We start from the raw sequence: 18,568 nt of genomic DNA on the forward strand, positions 1-18,568 counted from the left end.
GGACCGATCCGAATCAGCCAACCAAGGAGAGGCGATTTTGAAACGGAATAATCGAATACCGTAAATTGTATTTTATTTATTAGTGTCGTCCTGTAGAATAAATATCTGTTGATACGTATATATAACGTGTATACGTATACACCGAAGAACGGGTGCAATATACAACACAATGGTATCGGAAAAACGTTGACACCTTTTTTCCATTTTTACAATGTCACGGTGTTGTTATTTAGTTCCGATTAAGTACTGGGTTTATGCCACCCGCGTACTATAATACTGGTTGGTACTATAATACGTCCACGCACTTATTTAAATTCTTTTCACAAATAAGCAGAAACATCTATCACTATTATCTAATTTTCGTTTTCGCTTTATCCAGCACACAATACTAAAAAATGTCTATGTAGGTATATTGCATACGTTATTGTATTATATAAATGTGCACCTAATTACATAACAAAATATATATTGTCATAAAATGGCGGAATATTTATGTTATACGTACCTACGTCATCACGAATATAATATATTATTTTAATATATTTAAATGTGCGAATACCGCTGACCACTAGATGTAATGATTTGCAAGAAGTAGATTGGCGTCTTATACGATTGTATATATATTTTTTAAAGTACGACATAAGAATCTTATCTCACGGTGTAAGATATAATACCTTATTGACATTCTGGATGACTGATAGTAATGAAATACGTGTGTTTACAGTGCTCAGCATTCCACAGCTTTGTATGTCATCTCGTACGCTCTGTATGATAATACATACGTATCTCTAATAACTATAGGCTTTCATAAAAATGGACTTATACATATATATATTTTTTTTTGATCATAATTCTTCGTGTAATTGAATTGTTACAACAGTTTACTATAATGAATTTCCACCGATAATATATAAAGAATCTTATACAAATAGTCAATTTATGTAGTGGATGTTCAGTGGAGTTTGTTCCCTAAGCAAAATGCGTCTGTAATTATATATTATAAAATAATATAATATATATATATCCATACGTAACACCGAGAATTTCGTAATGTGTTTTGTGTTTTCTAAACGTACCGCCAGATGTACGATAAATGTATACAGAGCGTAATTAGACTATTTTTTGAAATGTGGTTGGCGTAAGCCGTTTGTTTGAGAGCAGCTTTAATCAATTTTTGGGTATGCGTCATCATTATATAGCTAACCAATTGAACAAACATTGTACATCGACTTATATTTAATATTAACGATTAGTAACATTTAATCCAACTCAATATTATATGAAACTAGTTTGGATTTACAACAATCATTTAAAACATATAAGAAAAATAGTATATAATATTAGTATATATTTCATTGAACCAAATAACAAAAAATAGATGTTAAGTACAGTATTCGCCATAAATATATTATATATTCGATAAAGTATACACAAAATATATTTTCAGTTATAAATAATATATTATTTTATATTGTATATACGTAATGACTACATACAAACTACAATAAAATTAAATTTATATATATATTGTTAAAAATATCTTTTTTTTCTTTGCTAATAAAAATCGAATGTGTTATTATACGCAGGTGCTACTTGTTTCTTTAACAGAGTAGGTAATAAGTACAAATAATATTTTATACTTGGTGCAATGGCTGAACATTATTGAAGTTCATTTAAATGTATTTATCTTTTCTTACAGTAGTTACTACATGAATATGTTAAGTTAAGCTCAGCAACAAAACCGAAAACTGATTTACAATAATATATGCATTCTGTGAGAGCAAACTCGAAGTCAAAGTCATCGTTTATTTTGAAGCAAACTACTCATCTGTATTGCATGATCCTTGTTCCTAGTTTAATATTATATTCATACGTAAATCATATTTCTTGTTAAAATAATAAAACACGTTGATAAACTATACTTCTCGGGGGTCAATCGCATGAAAAAAACGTACTAAAATAGAATACAAATATTATGTATGAGGAGGGTTATTCAGGGACTGGTGACGAGTTTATCTTTTACTCATCGACCGCACGCAGTCCGTGAATTCGTAATCACAAAGACATTTTATTATTGTTCGTATAAACTTTGATTTATGTATGGCGCGCGAAAGTTCGCCGGAAGAAAATTCTTATCTAGTTTAAGAGAAATTTATGACGTTTTACCATATTTCCTCCCCCTCGCTACCAACCACAGAGTCCAAAAAAGAAACTGTATATATAAATATATATAGTATATACGTGTATATATATATATATTATATATAAGTAAATATAGGTATATAAGTTGACACGCGCGATTCTATTATTATTATTAGTTTTTGTTTTTTCTTCTCCTTGTAAGTATTATTATACAACATACTCGCATGGAAATAATATACTGTGTTAAAATAAGATCGCGGTGAGCGTGTGTGCGATGTGAGAGAACAATGACGGTGACGAAACCCGAGAGAGGAAAAAAATCAAAACGTCATTGTTATTAAAGAAACAAATATAATAAATAATAATAAACGGAATACAAACACAGTTGATTTCAATAATCGCATTAGACGTGTAAAATGTTTCGTGAAAATTGGCACTTATTCGAGTGCACTGCTGCAGGCATCCGGCGTGAAAAACCGTCCAACCGAAAAGTTAAACCATTGTCATCATTAAGACACACGACAATTATAATGCCGGTGGAGTAGTGCTTTCGATGAGAGGGTAGCCTAAGTATTTATATTAAATATACAGGTGTCATAATGCGTGAGAACATTGCGGTTTTCGCAAGACGTCATCCGGAACTGTACAAAGTGGAATTACAATAAATCGAAAGAAGGAAGAAAAAATAATATAGCTACCAAAATTATAAATACAAATCTCGACACCCAAAGAAATAGATCGTCGTTATAATATTATGTATTGTCGTCCGATAATTCGTTTGCAGCCGTAGTTTATAATAATATAATATTATAGTATAGTACCTAATAATGCATCGTCTTGAAAACGATAAATTCGCTCAATTTTATTATTTTTATATTTTGATAAAAGGCAATCTTTTGACGGATATCGTTTAATATTTTACTTACCCGTATGCATCGATAACCTAAAATTCTATTGGAAATTATTCCAAAAGTTAGGGAGTTCAATGTACTCATTAAGCATAACATTTTAATATTTTACACGACGTATATTTTCTATTCGTTCGATGCCGATAACAGGATTTTTTTAAAACTCTAATTAATTTATAGGTACTCTCTAATATACTGCTATAGCTGGGTGTATGTTATATAATATATCTACTGCATATGGACATCCAAAATTGTATTTAATATAATTTGATTCTATTTTTAGCATCAAGTATATGCGTTTTCGCTTAAGAATTTTTTTAACAAAATAAATTTTGTTATAGCTTAACCTATTAACATTATATTATTATTGAATGGAGAAAAAACTTAATGTGTGAGTGCAACAAAAGTATAAAATACCAATATAAAAAGAAATTTACGTTTGTATATGAATTGATTTTCAGCATACTCAAATATTTGATTTTTGAATCAGTTAGAATGAGAGAATAAATATAGTGAAAACCTACAAAAAACATGAATGATTCAGCTTTATCGAGGTTTTCGCTTCTTTAAAACACTATACATACTTGGAATGATCACCAAAATAGTGTATTATTCTATACGAATTTACTTTTGTTATTACTTAGACATAATCAATAATGAACACGCCTATAGTCCTATACATATTACATAATTGTTTAATGGTTAAAAAGCTCAATTTTCTTTTATCATGTGACCTGATTATAATAATATGTAAAGCATAGTTAAGTATTATAAAATTGTAGATTAATTTATTATTATTATTGAATATTATTGAACATTAAACGGATGTACTTCTTCGGTCAAATAACCTATTTCCTATGTATACATATTACATATTATAATATAATGTATATTGCGTTGAAAAAAATCATTATCTCAGAGAGATTAAAAATGTTCTCTTTATTTATTTTGTTCAAGTTATACAAACAGTCAAAAATAATACACACAAGCGCATGCGATTCAGAAACAATAAGTCATCGGAAATTGGTTAACTATCAAAAAAAATATCCTAAGTGGCACTATATTTTGTACAATAAAATATATACCATACTAAAGTCATAAGTATTAATCGTAAATACTGTACCTAATTATTTTGTACATCGATCGGTTGCCGATTTAAATACATTCAATTATTAAGCCTGATATTATTATTTCAAGCAGTAGTGGTATGACGAATCAATAACCTATCTAGGAATTAATAGGAATTTAAGAATCAATCGAGATAAAATAAGCTTTTTACATACATTTTGAATTTTATTTGAGTATTAATAGTTTTTATAGCGTGTGATTTACAGTTTTTTAATACGACGTATAACATATTCGTGGCTTTTATATCAAGATTGTATACGAATATACGTATTTATATAATCTATTTGAAAATTATTATTATTCTCGTACATCTAAATCAAAATAGAAAATAAAATACACGAACGATTAAAATAAATTATAAGGCCATAAGTTTATAGATCGGGAGAGAAGGTTTTTGATATTCATATACTTGCGTAAAAAGCGACATTCTTGCATACACATATTATTCGAAGCATAACCACGTAATAAGCTACGTTTACAATTTTTTCAGATCAATACAGTTGAACAGTTGAGTATATGTTGATGTATTACATTATATTATACTATTATAGCTGTTAAAAATAAATTAAATACAGTTTCTGATAAAGTTTATTGAAATCTCATCCATATTTAATATTACATAATATATACCTAGTTCGTGTATATATATATATATATTTATATAATTTTTAAAGTTAATTATTTCTAGTAGATTTTACTGTGAAATTATTAAAAAAAAAAAAAATTAAGAAATTGCGATGTAGTAAATGAATGTATAAATAAAATTGTAATATTTTTAAAGTTACAGTATTTTTATATTATAGTATTTCTTGTGACCCGCTTGCTATACGCTTATAATAAATTAATCTGAAAACGTTTTCTCAGCGGTATATGCGAAATCTTTAGGATCTTAAATTCAAGTATAATAAAGCCTTCTTAAAAACACCTCTAGAAATCAAAATACGACACCTCTTAGTGTACACACGCATAACCCCTTTTAAACGGATTATACTTCACTATACTTTGTGCGACCCGAACATAATAAACTTAGTATTCCTACAGTAAGTTTCTTTAACCCAGTGAGGAGGGTGGATAAATAATAAACGCTGTCACCCTATAGGTGGATTTCCCACCCCCCATGGTGACGTTTTCAGAAATCCAAACTTTCATAATATAATATTATTAGTGGTAACTGGCCGATTACAACAATAAAAAAAAATATATGTATATAAAAAATATAAGCCTTAGACGTTTCTTGGTGGTCGATGGCCACAATTATCTATTTCTGAAGTGTATGTATTATACTGTTGTACAGAGCGAACCACTGTGTTTTCGCTCACGTTATCCAATACGTACGAAAGACACGATGCGTCCAGTTTACAATATGCAAATACGCGTGTATACATACGTAATATATCAGTCAGGATAATATCATAGCAATTGTATTTACACGTAAGTATATTACTATATTATATCATAGTGTGGTTAAAAGCTAGACCGAGGGAATTATTATACATAGATAGTACCAATATACAATGTATACTCATAGTATATTGTGGTGATGGCAGCATCCTAATCTGTAGCGGATCGTGCACAATAATTTCGGAACCTCTGAGGTAATCCTATGCGGTGTGATGGTCAACGTCGACCCTTTACCGCCGACCCCATCGAATTATCAACAGAAACGGGTCGTGTCTATATATACCGACGAATGCATATTAGTATATATACGAGTACATACATACACACGTATATGTATTAATATTTCTGTGTACATATCATCTGTTGGCACAAATTTTCATGTATATTATTTAATGTCAGACAGTATACCTATATTATTATATTATAGTGTTACAGCTGTATGTTGTGTGTTATCTACGTGCGTGTACCTATGTATTGTGAACAATATCGGTTACCGGAGAGGAATGGGTTCTATCGTATCCAGACGGATGAAGTGACAGTGGCGGTGGTGAAATGTGATTTTGGTCGGTGATATAAGCTGAGAGATGGTTTTGAATACGTTATTCGCCAAAATCTGCGATGTCCCGAGTGGCGAGTACCTTGTACATCGTGCAAATGTCATTTTACATGTAATGACATACACGCCCGTGGTGTACAATACCACAGTATTTTTAATAATAAATATTTCGGAATATATTATGATTTAAAGGCTTCAATGGCATCGGACTTCGTCTAGTAATATAATGCTTTCTCATAGCCGATGTTATTCATTATTTTTAAAGTAGGTATATTGTTGTTGTACACAGTGCGGAAAAATCATATCACTGCACTATTTTAATCTAACCTAAACAGTCGTTTTCCGAAAAATTTATAGAAGTGATTATTGTTTATTTTTTTTCATATTTATTGTTTAAACATAATATATTTCAAGTTTGATTATAGTTAATGTGCAATGTGTTGCATAAAAGCGTACACTGCGCTTCGCGTAATCACATCTAATAAATATCAAAAATGCATATTATATAGTTAAAATTTTTATGTGATTTGGCATTGCGCCGTATTCAAATAAAACGGATTAAGATACAGCGCATATTATAATTATTATTATTATTATAGTACAACACTTCAATGCCCTATCATTCAAATTATTATTCTAATGTACTTTCCATGCCCACTTTATGTTTGTAAATGCGTCAAAACAATTTCTTCGGTCGCGATAAAGTAAATTGATTCAATAATAAACCATGAACAACTATAACATAATTTATTATTAAACTTATTAAATCAATTGATACGATAATCTGTAGTAACTAGGTATACAGTAGCTTATTTCGTTTTCATGTACATCGTAGTATTATCGTAAATACACAGCATGCAACTGTAAGTTAACCAATAATTATCACGATGAAGAGGATTTCAATAATAATCAATTAAGACTGATTTATTTTTTTATTTATAATTTAAAACTGAACTAATGTATTGTTATTCATGATATTTCACTTATAGGTATCTTTTAGTCTTCATAAAACGAAACACAGCCATAATTACTTACATATTTTACATATGAAATATTAAGAAATTAAAAACAAATAGGAAATATTTTAGATTTACTTACTAATTATACGTATTTGTACATATTTTTCCAAACATTTGTATGTACATTTTTTAAACTATTAATTTATTATATTTTTAGAATAGAATTTATTGTTTTCTCATCCCTAGTTCGTCTTTATATAAAATTAAGTTAATTTTAAACATCATGATTCTAAATCGTATGTTATAAATGTATAATCTTAAACACTACGGAATTGAGTATTATTTTATGCGATAATATTTAACATTACGGACTTGTGTTGAATGTTATACTAATATAATATGTACAATATACAAACATAATGTTCGCATATCATAAAATGTTAAAAACCAATAAAAAAAGTATTTATATATACGATGTTACTCATTTTGGCTTATTACCCATACGACGATAGTGTATAGTAACTCGATTTAGTAAAACAACGTACTTTGTGAAGAGAAAATAATATTATATTATAAGTCGATTGGTTAGCTGTTATAACGGACTCTTGTTTTTTATACAACAAAAATAATTTGGTAAAAAGCACTCGAAAAGCACAACCAGTTGATCTATTTTTTACCATTTAAAAGCTTTTTATGGCTGCCGTTCAAGTGCTCGCGTTTTTATAAAGAAGACACAAAATAGAGACGTTTAACGGGTGAAAATAAATTAAATAAATAGAGCGAATATAGCCGTCTCGAGTGTTGGCAGGTGGTTATTCCTACCCTACTTCTCATTTTTCTCTCACAATTACAACCGAGTTACATTTACACTTACGACAGATTAACTTAACTTTTAAAATATATGTGCATAACGTGCACGTTTTTCGAAGTGAAAATATTATATTTTTACACACAGAGGCTGTATTTCGAGAAAAAAACTTTTAAACCACTAGTTGATGGATTCTGGATAAAATTCATGGTATTTATACTTAGCTCTAACTAATATAATACTTTGACGGATAATTATTTTAAAGTTAAGTACCATTATCAATTCAAAAACTATTAACTTTTTGAAAACATTATTTTTTTTTTACATAATTTGAACAACTTATATCTAAGTAATTATAAATAAAATAATACATATTATAACCTTTCTATCGTTGTAATAAAAAGTTTACATAGTGTTTCAGATTCAAAATAATTTTTCTTTGTAATTATTTCAAATTAAGTGAGAAAAATATTTTGGACAACATTAAATATTATTGTAATAATAATTAATGTCTTAACATTAATTCGAATCACTAATAAATGTCTATAATTTATTAATGAATCATATTTATTTTTATTTACGTAAAGATAAAGTTTATTGACTTAAAGATGATAGATGGTAGTTATTTTTTTCTTAAAAAACCTCGAAAACAGTATTTCGTTGATTACCGTAGCTATAGTGATAGATGTATATTCAAACTACTATGTATTGTTAAAATATTAATTGTAGTGTTATAAATTCTAACGATTTCATCAAAAAGGTTGTATTATTGTTTTTTTACAATGATAAATTTTGAATTAATTAACCTTTATTAATTGTAAGAACTTTATATTTTTATCTTTGCATAATATGTAAATTATCTAACTCTAATTTATTCAAACAAAAATAACTGACTTATCAAATGCAATTAAACCTAAACATTTACAAAAAAAAAATCTTTATAATAAATCATTTACCTATAATATATTATTCTAATACAGTATAGAAGTCCTATTATGAAATATTTAGTGTAAATATAACTTAAAATAAAAAAATATATATTAAATATTAATATTATGCACATGCATATGGAAAGTAATTTAATAATTCACACACTTTTTTATGATTTTAAAACGTTGTAAATTCAAGTTTAGGACACTAGTTGAAAAAATTTACGATTAGCATGAAAACGGTGATTTATCATTCGTATTACGCACGAATGTAAAATTTTGAAACAAAATGTTTTTCTTAAACTTTGCGTGCACGGAATGAGTAATGAACGTATTTTTTACCGGTGTACTATAACGTAAGCGGTACGCGCACTTTTGAGATATAGGTAGGTACCTACAATAATTATCATATTTAGTTTTTCGCGTCGTGGTTAATGCTGTACCGATAGTTATAATTTTATCAAGTATATCGAATTCGATTTCAATTTCGTAAAACCCCTCGTAAAACTATATTATAACGTTGTCGCGGCACGCCTGGGTTGTGTTTAATAATATAATATCACCGCCGTATAAGTAAATACCTATTTTAAAATAAGAACAATTTCGCAATGCTCCGAGGATGCGAATCGAGTAGTAAGTACACAAAAAATAAAAAAATCAACAATATTGTAATATTGCGGAAGTATAATATTAGTATATAGGTGATATACACGACCGGAGAAAATGTAATATAAGAAAACTGACCTGGAATCCGTTGATCGGCGGATAAGTGAACGTGCCTTTGGCACTGGCGACCACCCACGCTTCGGCGAACGTCTCCATGGCGCTCTGGAAGTCCATGTCTGAGAAATCGTGTTGGGTACCCGACTTTTCACGGACTCGCGACGACGAAGACTTTTCAAAAACAGTCGTCCAGCCGGTAGTCGGGCCTTTGTTTTCGAAAAAAAAAAATAAAAAAATGTAATCCGCGCTCGGTATATCTCGGCAATGTGCGAGCGAGTATTAATAACGATTATTGGCGTGACGCCGCAGCAGCAGCAGCAGATGATCGCAATCGTCGAGTCGCGCGCGTTAAGTCGTGTACGGCGGTCGGACGAGCGGTACGCGGCGGCAGGAACGGGACGAGCAGCAGAACACGTGGCCACGCGGTCGCGTTCCGGAGCCGACTGAACTGCTCGACGAAAACATGTGCCGCCGCAACCTCCGCCGCCGCCGCCGCCGCCGTCGGTCGGACGCAAATTATTCGACGACGCCCCCCTCCTCCACCCGCCCGTCGACGCGACCATCGTCTTTCGCGCTCACCCGCCACCGCTTCGTCGTCCGCCCAAGCGTGTCCCGCGAAAACCGCGGACGACGACGGCGTCTTTTACCGCGCGCGCCGCCGGCAGACGACATAAATACGCCCTCTCCGGCGTTCCGGGACCCGCCTTCGAGTGGATTTCTCTCTTCGCTTTTTGTGTGCGACGTACAATAATAATAATAATATTAAAACACCGTGTAAAACACCTACGCGAGCGCACAAAAGCTCCGACTCGACGATCCACATACGAACCCGGCACGAGCACCCCCCCGCCGGTGTACGAGTGTCATATATAGGTAGATAGTGGCAGGACAGGACGTGCTGTGTTGCGTCGTTATTAGGACGTACTCGCATAGAGTCCCATCCGTCTTACGCCGAAATCGGTCTCGAACGTAATTTATTGTTGGCTATATAGTAATACGCGTTTCATATTATTATTATAACGTTATTATCATTCGTCGTATTGTGTTATGACGGTGAGCATGCAAAACGTTTTCTTATTTTTTAACGATTTATATCGGTGGTGTTATGTAGTTGTATTATAATAAAGTGTTAAGGATTTTATCCCGTGTGAAGGGGTGAGGGACATTGACTATAATAATATAGAGTTATTTGTTATTGATCGTACGACATCAAAAAGTCAATAAGAGTACAATACGATACGTAGTTGTATATTGTATTATAATACGCGTGACGTAATTAATTATTTTAAATCTTAACCGTAAGCAATTTATATCATGCAGGTTACAATTATTATTTTGAAGTTTTGGTGTCAATGATCACGTTATATGATTGTAACTATGGTGTATATGACGAACAAACATTTTTTTAAATAAAGATTTCATTTTAATAAAATTATAGTAGTAAAAATTAAAAATTATTATTTATATTATTACCCTGATTATCAAACTATTGTATCGATATTTTTAGTGACGGAACTGGCAGTCATTTTTACGTTATTTATACATACAAATTTATTTAACTATAATAACCTTAATTCAATTAAAATTCAAAATTATGAATCCGAAAATTAAGTCAAGCAATTTTTGGGGGGTCTATAAGAACAGTCTCCTTGTGGTGGCCCCTGGGTAACTCTAAATGAATTATAATTAAGACAGGTGGGTAGAAATAGATTTTGCGGAACCTATAATCAAGTTTCTTGGCGGAAACGACTGACGCCCGACGGAACTAGGATTAATAATTAGAACTCTGTAACGATGCAAATTCCCTATGATATTTTCTGAATATGTTTAGTATTATCTCAATTTATAGTTACTAATTATAATTTTGAACGCAAGTAGTATGCAATAAATATAATGTGTGGGTAAAAGGGTTAGTAACTTCTTGGTTGTATTATAAGTATCGATTATTCAGAACGAAGACAAAACAAAATTTTAAGTGCTTATTTTCAAATTCACTTTTTAAATAAAATATATAAAATACATAAATAGGTACATAATAAATAATAATGTGTAATGTTTAATAATTATAACTATGCTAAAAGTAGATACATATAATAGCAGTTCAACACCACTTTAATATTTTAAAGAAAAGCTTTCAAAATAGTACCGACATTTTGCAAATTAATACTTAGAATTTTAATATAATTTTCTAATTTTATTTATAGAAAATAAAATCTTGTGTGTGTGTGGCGTTTTGGGGTGGGGGAAGGGGTAAAAACTTAACTCAACCTTACATGAAACATAATGATACGACTAAAATGTTTGCACAATTTTGAAATCATAATATACATAGGAGGAGTGATGTGTAAAGCTATCAAAATAGATAGTATAATATATTTTACAATTTTCGAAATTTGATTTCTCCGAAATGATAATTATTTTCAAGTAAATTGATTTTGTTGGTGGAACTTGATGCACATTTTATTAAATGTACGCATTGGGAGAATTCACTCATGGCCTAGGAGGAATTAACACTCATGAAAATAATATTATAGGAAATTAATTTGATTAATTATTAATAAATTAATTATAATATTGAATTTTTATAGCAATAATTATTTATAATTAAATAATGCTGAAAATTGAAGCCTAGTTGGTAGTATTCGATATGTTATTGTGGCTACTTTGGTTTGTTAGAACTCTAGTGAATATATATGGAAGGAGAAATACGAAAATGTTACTACCTTCAACCTCTTAACGATACGATGTAGAGATACCGTTTATTATTTAAATTAACTAGAGTAATATTATTCTTTGTAAAAAGGGTATTTAGCTAATTTAGGGCATAATGCTCACAAATCGCAAATTTCGTGTGTTCATGGAGACCAAAGCCAACAGACAAAAAGCTACCAGAATGATAGATTCACTAATATACTCGTATTAATTAAAGATGGAAAATTTGGATTTTACAAATACGGATTTCACTTTTTATCCGAATAATTTGGATTATTCGACTCAACTTTGACATAGGTATAATGAGAAATATTTATTCTATTAAATTTAACATCTTCATAATAATTAAAATATATTTCTTATTTTCAACGTATTTCGACTACCAGTGTTGATTTTCGTTAGGCAATAATAACAATTTCTTATTTGAATTGTTTTATTAGAATTGACAAACGATTTTTAATTTATAAATATTAATTATTACGAAACTGAAAAAAAAAAAAAAAAAATCAAATAATGTAACAACATTTTAAAGTGATATACATAAATAACAATAAATATACGTAAATGTATTGTTTTGGAAATAATTTTACTCAAATAAAATTCAATATCCATACTATATACTTATCAAAAATGTCATTATATAAATATAACATAATATGACAAATTGTCTTAATATTACTAAATAATGCTAAACAATAATTATTTGGTTATTCTTCGAATAATTTATCAAGTACCGTGTTTTTCGTTTTGGTATATCTATAAAGTATTTCTATTAAAAAAAAAATTGAATGTACCATATTATCTTTATTCTGTTCCCCACATTTACAACAGATTCAAATGGTATATTTGTATATCTATAATCAAATATGATACCTATTTCAGTAATATTAATTTATTGTTGCTATCAATTTTAATAGAAAAAAAATGAGTTAATAATTCGTGAATAACTGTCTCTTTGAAAACCTTTGAAAATCTGCAGTCAAGATTGTTCAATTTTAAATGTTTTACAATAAAACTTTTTATAATTGATAAAGCTTGAAAACAAATACAAACAAAAATGATACTTTTAATACAATCAATGTTTTTTAATATTAAAAATATTTATAATTTTTAATCAGCTAACCATTAATTGATAAAGTAATACTTAAATCTATACACAAAACTGCTATTGCTGTTTTTAACGATTTCAATAAAGTAATAAAAAACGGAGAATTAATATTTTTTTCAAGTCTTCTCTTCTTCGACTAATTATAAATCATTTGAGATTTTACTATTAAAATGTGTTTGATCAGACATAATCATAACGAAGTTCAACAATTGTTCTAGCATATATAAAATAGAAATTAACACGTTGAGCACCTTTGTACTAGATGACATATTTTTTTCAACTAAATAATTTTCTAAATCATTATATATATATTTTAAATTGTCTTATCGAAAATCAGCAATGATTTTTAACTATGGTTTTATGTTAAACACTATGTACTTAAGTCTAAACATTTTTTTACTGCTAGTTTTACGTAATTAAGTAATTAAGTACTGCAAAATTGTAGCACAACAACTTGAGTAAATGTATTGATCATTAGATAGTTTCACCACATGTGTGTAGCATTATTAAATTGTTTAAGTCTACAGAATTTCCAACTATCATCTATCATCTTATCATCTATTAACTTATATTTAACAGTAAATGCTAAATATGAATTAATTATTGCTGTTGATGTCCAATTGTCAGTTATCAAAGAAATATATTTAATGATTTCGATTATATTTTTTTTAGTTTATGATTTATTTATGTGAATTTTTTACTATATGTAGTAATGTTTTTTTTTTTGCGATTGATGTAGCTCAATTGTTGAAATAAAGGTATACAAACCTTTGTTTTCTACCTTACTAAATGATAATAATAATAGATATTTATTAAATAAAAAAAAAATATTACACCACAACAGATGATATGAGAAATATTGTGTTTTTACATTTCAAACGTGGACCAGTTGATGAAGAGGAAATTGTCTGACAAGAAAAAAATAGTTGAAGATGTATTAGATGTGTCTATTTACGATTACTATCGGTATTATCAATCTACAAAAAATTAATTTGGGATTTTTAATGAAGATATAATAATATTTAAATTAACGATTTCACAAAATAAATAATCTACGAGTAGATCACATATTTTTTTTAAATATCATAACACATTATAAAAAATAATATATTTAATATTAATATAGATTAATGTTAAATGTTCTGATGCAAAGAAATACTATTTCTATGGTAATGTTTTACATAATTATTTCCGATACCTGGCGATAATTTTTATTTGATAAATTCAATAGAATAGGTTAGTATACAAATGTTGTTCTATAATTCATATATTGTACTGCAATCTGTAGTATAAATTTAACTTATCTTCAAAAAGTAAAGATAAGTTAATTGAGTTTACGTATTTTAAATGTACGCATTTCAAATTGTTATCGCGACGTGAACTTTGATATAATAATATGACAATTGAGAAAAACTCTATAAATTATATACATATTACCTACCTAATTGCACGGTTCATTACGCAAAATAATATCATTGTTAGTATTTTTATTTGTTACATTATAAAGCTAATATTATATACATGTAATGAATTCGTTTTATAATAATCAAAATTTTAGAGATATTTATATTGTTAGACATTACTTTAAGTTACATACTAAATAAATACAATAATAATTCAATAACTTATTAACTTTGTGCTTTGATAACTAAGACAAGCACTGTAGTTAATATAATTCAATTGTATACATATGTAACTGTTTTAAATTTTTATTCAAATAAATTTATTTAACAATTATAATTAAAAATAAACATTAGTCCAATGATAAAAACCAAATTGTAAATCCGGATGACTTTTCAAATCTGTAAGAGAAATTGATTGAAAATCCGAATATTTGGTTAATTCAGACTTTATGTCCATTATTAATATTGAACTATGTAGGTACTGGCTATTGGATGATATCTAACTAACTTAGATATATAAGAATATTATAAGCTACAGAACTGCATATAGTGGAATCGAATGTTTTTGAAAATCATCGAAACAAAACCTTCCAATGAAAGGTTATTTTTTAAAAAATAATTTGATGTTCATACAAAATTTAGAAAACAAAATTTAAAAAAATGTATATAATTTTACTAATTGTTATCATTATTATTTTTTAATTTTTTACTTTGTTGAGTACAGCATACTATTTCTAATGCATTTTCAATACACGCTTAAGTAAAATATTTTAATGATAATTTTTATGTATAATTATTTAAAAATGTTAATTCAAACTAGTAATTAACTATTTATAAATATATTTACAAGTTTCGATGACTAGAGGAAGTGGATCTCTATGCTACTTTACTCCACTTTTCTATCTGAATATTAATTAAAAATTCGTTCAAAATTAAGGTAATTTAAAAAGAATTAAAACTAATAATATATATTTTTTAAATAATTGTATTGTAATGTCTTCAAATTGTTAAATAAATATAAAATATAATAAAAATAATAATAATATAATATAATAAAATATAATAATATATTATTATTATAATATTATAATAGTAGAAAAAAAATGTATGTGATGATTGGCATTATTTATTGAACACTCTGTGGTGGTTAATTTGATGCACAATTCTAAAGACAAATCGCGAATACCGTTTCTTGATTTAGACTTTACTAAATTTATAGTTGAAAATGACGGATTCACAAAATTCGACCTTCCAAATAATGTTGGGGGGGGGGGCTAAAGAAGGCTTTAAGGGCTGCAAGTCTAGAATATTTATTCTAAAATAATTGAAACGTTTTTACAAACTATAATAACGATAATATACAATATAATATAATTTATATAATTTGTCAGTATATCTGTAATAACGTTTAATACAGTGATTCATATAATATGTGTCTCAAGAGTACTACTGAGTACCTATTATATTTTACACAAATTTGTGTCAATTCAATTAATATTATTCTACTTATCAAGTGGATTAGACCGATTAGGATATGGAATATGTAGATAATGCTTAAGTAGATAAAGGTTACATAATTAACGATTTTTTCTAAAGTATTAAATAAGTAATTTATTTAGCTTTATTATTTTTATATAAATGAGCTAACATATTATATATATATAACTGAAAACGTATTTTAATTATACAATACATTATACTGTGTAAGTGAATAAATATTTGCTTTTATTTTTTTAATCAAATGTTTCAATAGATTATACAAAGATTACTGATTAGTTATTACTTACTCTACTTACTCTAATCTTTTTTTTCTCAATCAATTATAGAAATTTTTATAAATGTAACTACCTATAATTTCAATAATAAACTTTAATTGAAAACCAAGGACGATATCAAAAAGAAAGATACCTAGTAATATTGTTTGTTGTAATATTTGATAAGTGGCCATAATATATAGAATATAATAATTATCATAATAATAAATATTGCGCAGTTTAAAGAAAAATATAAAAAACGCTTAAAATAAATAAATATTATGTTACACCAAAATAACATAATCCAACTTCTTCTGTGAAAAATATAACAAACATAAAATATTAATTGGCACCATGTCGATTTTATCGTATTCTCAGTTCTAGGAAAAGAAAATTAGATCTAGTCTTTACTTCAAAGAAAAGATCCTAGTATTTTTCAAAATAATCATCAAAAAAATATGACAAAACGGGATTTTTACATAATTCCGATTTTTTGAGAAAACTTATCTTAACTTAACTCACTTAACTTGAAAACAAATAACTATACAATATACATACTTACAATTTTAAACAAATTTTTATAACATCATTTTCTATTCCTTCCTTTTTAAGCTACTTAAATGAATGAACAATTGTAATAATTTTAATTTTATTTTTTTCTATATAATTAATATCAATTAAAATGCATTCATTGAGTGGACATTTTTGAAATTTTAACACAATATTTAAAATAAATTGTTCTTATATCTGTATAAAATTATTTAAAACATAAATAATATACAAGTATAGAACATATTTTATATGCATTTGAAGTTTATATATTTATAAAATTTGACAACGTTATTATAATAACAAACTATAAATATTTTGTAATAAATAATATATAAAATCTTCAATTTTTATAGCTAAGGTTCCTCATTACTATTCCATACTATAATTTTAAAATTTTAAAAAATATAAAATAATTTTTGAAAATTTGAAGAGTTTTAATCTTACACAAAATTAAGTATTTTAATGATGAATAAAGATGTTAATTATTTTTTATAAATCATAAACATTAATCACAGGGGCTTAAATTGTTATGTATTCGTGTACTGTTATATATTTTATGAATTTTACTATACATAATGACATTTTTGATTGCTTTTAATATATTATTATCTGTTTATACTATGAATCTATTTTTACAATTTTATAGTACTTGCAGAAATAAGTATGTTATTACATTTGGTTGATATAATATTATATAAATACAAATAATATAATAAATGTAATACTTTTATAAAACATTATACCAATCTGTTACCTGCTGTATACTAAAAGTAAAATGAATTATAAGGTATAACAAAAAAAAAACATAATATGATGAAATGCACTTAGTTAATACTTAATTTATAGGCTGACAGACTCAAAATTATTTTTTATAAATACAATCATAGGTCATTGAATTCAAACTTAACACTACCATAATAGTACCCATTTGACATAGCGGTACCTTCTTCTCCTCTGTTTTATTTTGTACTTCAAATCCATAATGTATTAATATAATTATGGTTCTAAACGTGTAAATATATATTTTTGTTGTATACCTATAAAGTGAATTTTGTAAACAAGTGCACATTATTAACATTGAGAAATCATAAGTATTATAATTTTTCTGGTTTTTTTTTTTTTTACACTTGTTTCTGAGAAATAATGATAATATACAAATGTTGTATGTAAATAATTAACTTATATTTTTATTGAATTTCGTTATTCTGAATTTGTCTTGTTTAGATGTGCGAATAACGCGTATTAACAATAATATCTACATAATAATATTATGTGCCGTGAAATTTCGTTCTCACCGTAGGTTCCAGTGCGATTGTGTGAACATTGGAAATCCACGCGCGGAGACAACCACTTCTGCAGCGAGAACATGTCATATTATTATAATTATATTTGTTTTCATTTGATCGGTAAAGAATTTCCCATGCAAAAATTATCCGCTGTATGAACACGAGTAAAGACAAAATCGATCGAAATAAGAACGTCGTT

The 18,568-nt window shown here is 27.5% G+C and overlaps 1 protein-coding gene across 1 annotated transcript in view; it reads right to left on the reverse strand.

Moving 5' to 3' along the window:
* Window positions 1-18,568, reverse strand: part of LOC114131547 (uncharacterized) — an 80,404-nt gene extending 61,836 nt beyond the window's left edge. Inside the window, exons 1-2 of the mRNA XM_050199965.1 lie at window positions 18,379-18,568; window positions 9,576-9,760 (exon numbers count right to left, since the gene is read on the reverse strand). Coding sequence (XP_050055922.1) covers window positions 9,576-9,760; window positions 18,379-18,451 — 258 coding nt within the window. The 5' untranslated portion in view covers window positions 18,452-18,568. The remainder of the gene's footprint in view (window positions 1-9,575; window positions 9,761-18,378) is intronic.

This window comes from Aphis gossypii, chromosome 2 (assembly GCF_020184175.1).
Source record: "Aphis gossypii isolate Hap1 chromosome 2, ASM2018417v2, whole genome shotgun sequence".
Taxonomy (NCBI): Eukaryota; Metazoa; Arthropoda; class Insecta; order Hemiptera; family Aphididae; genus Aphis; species Aphis gossypii.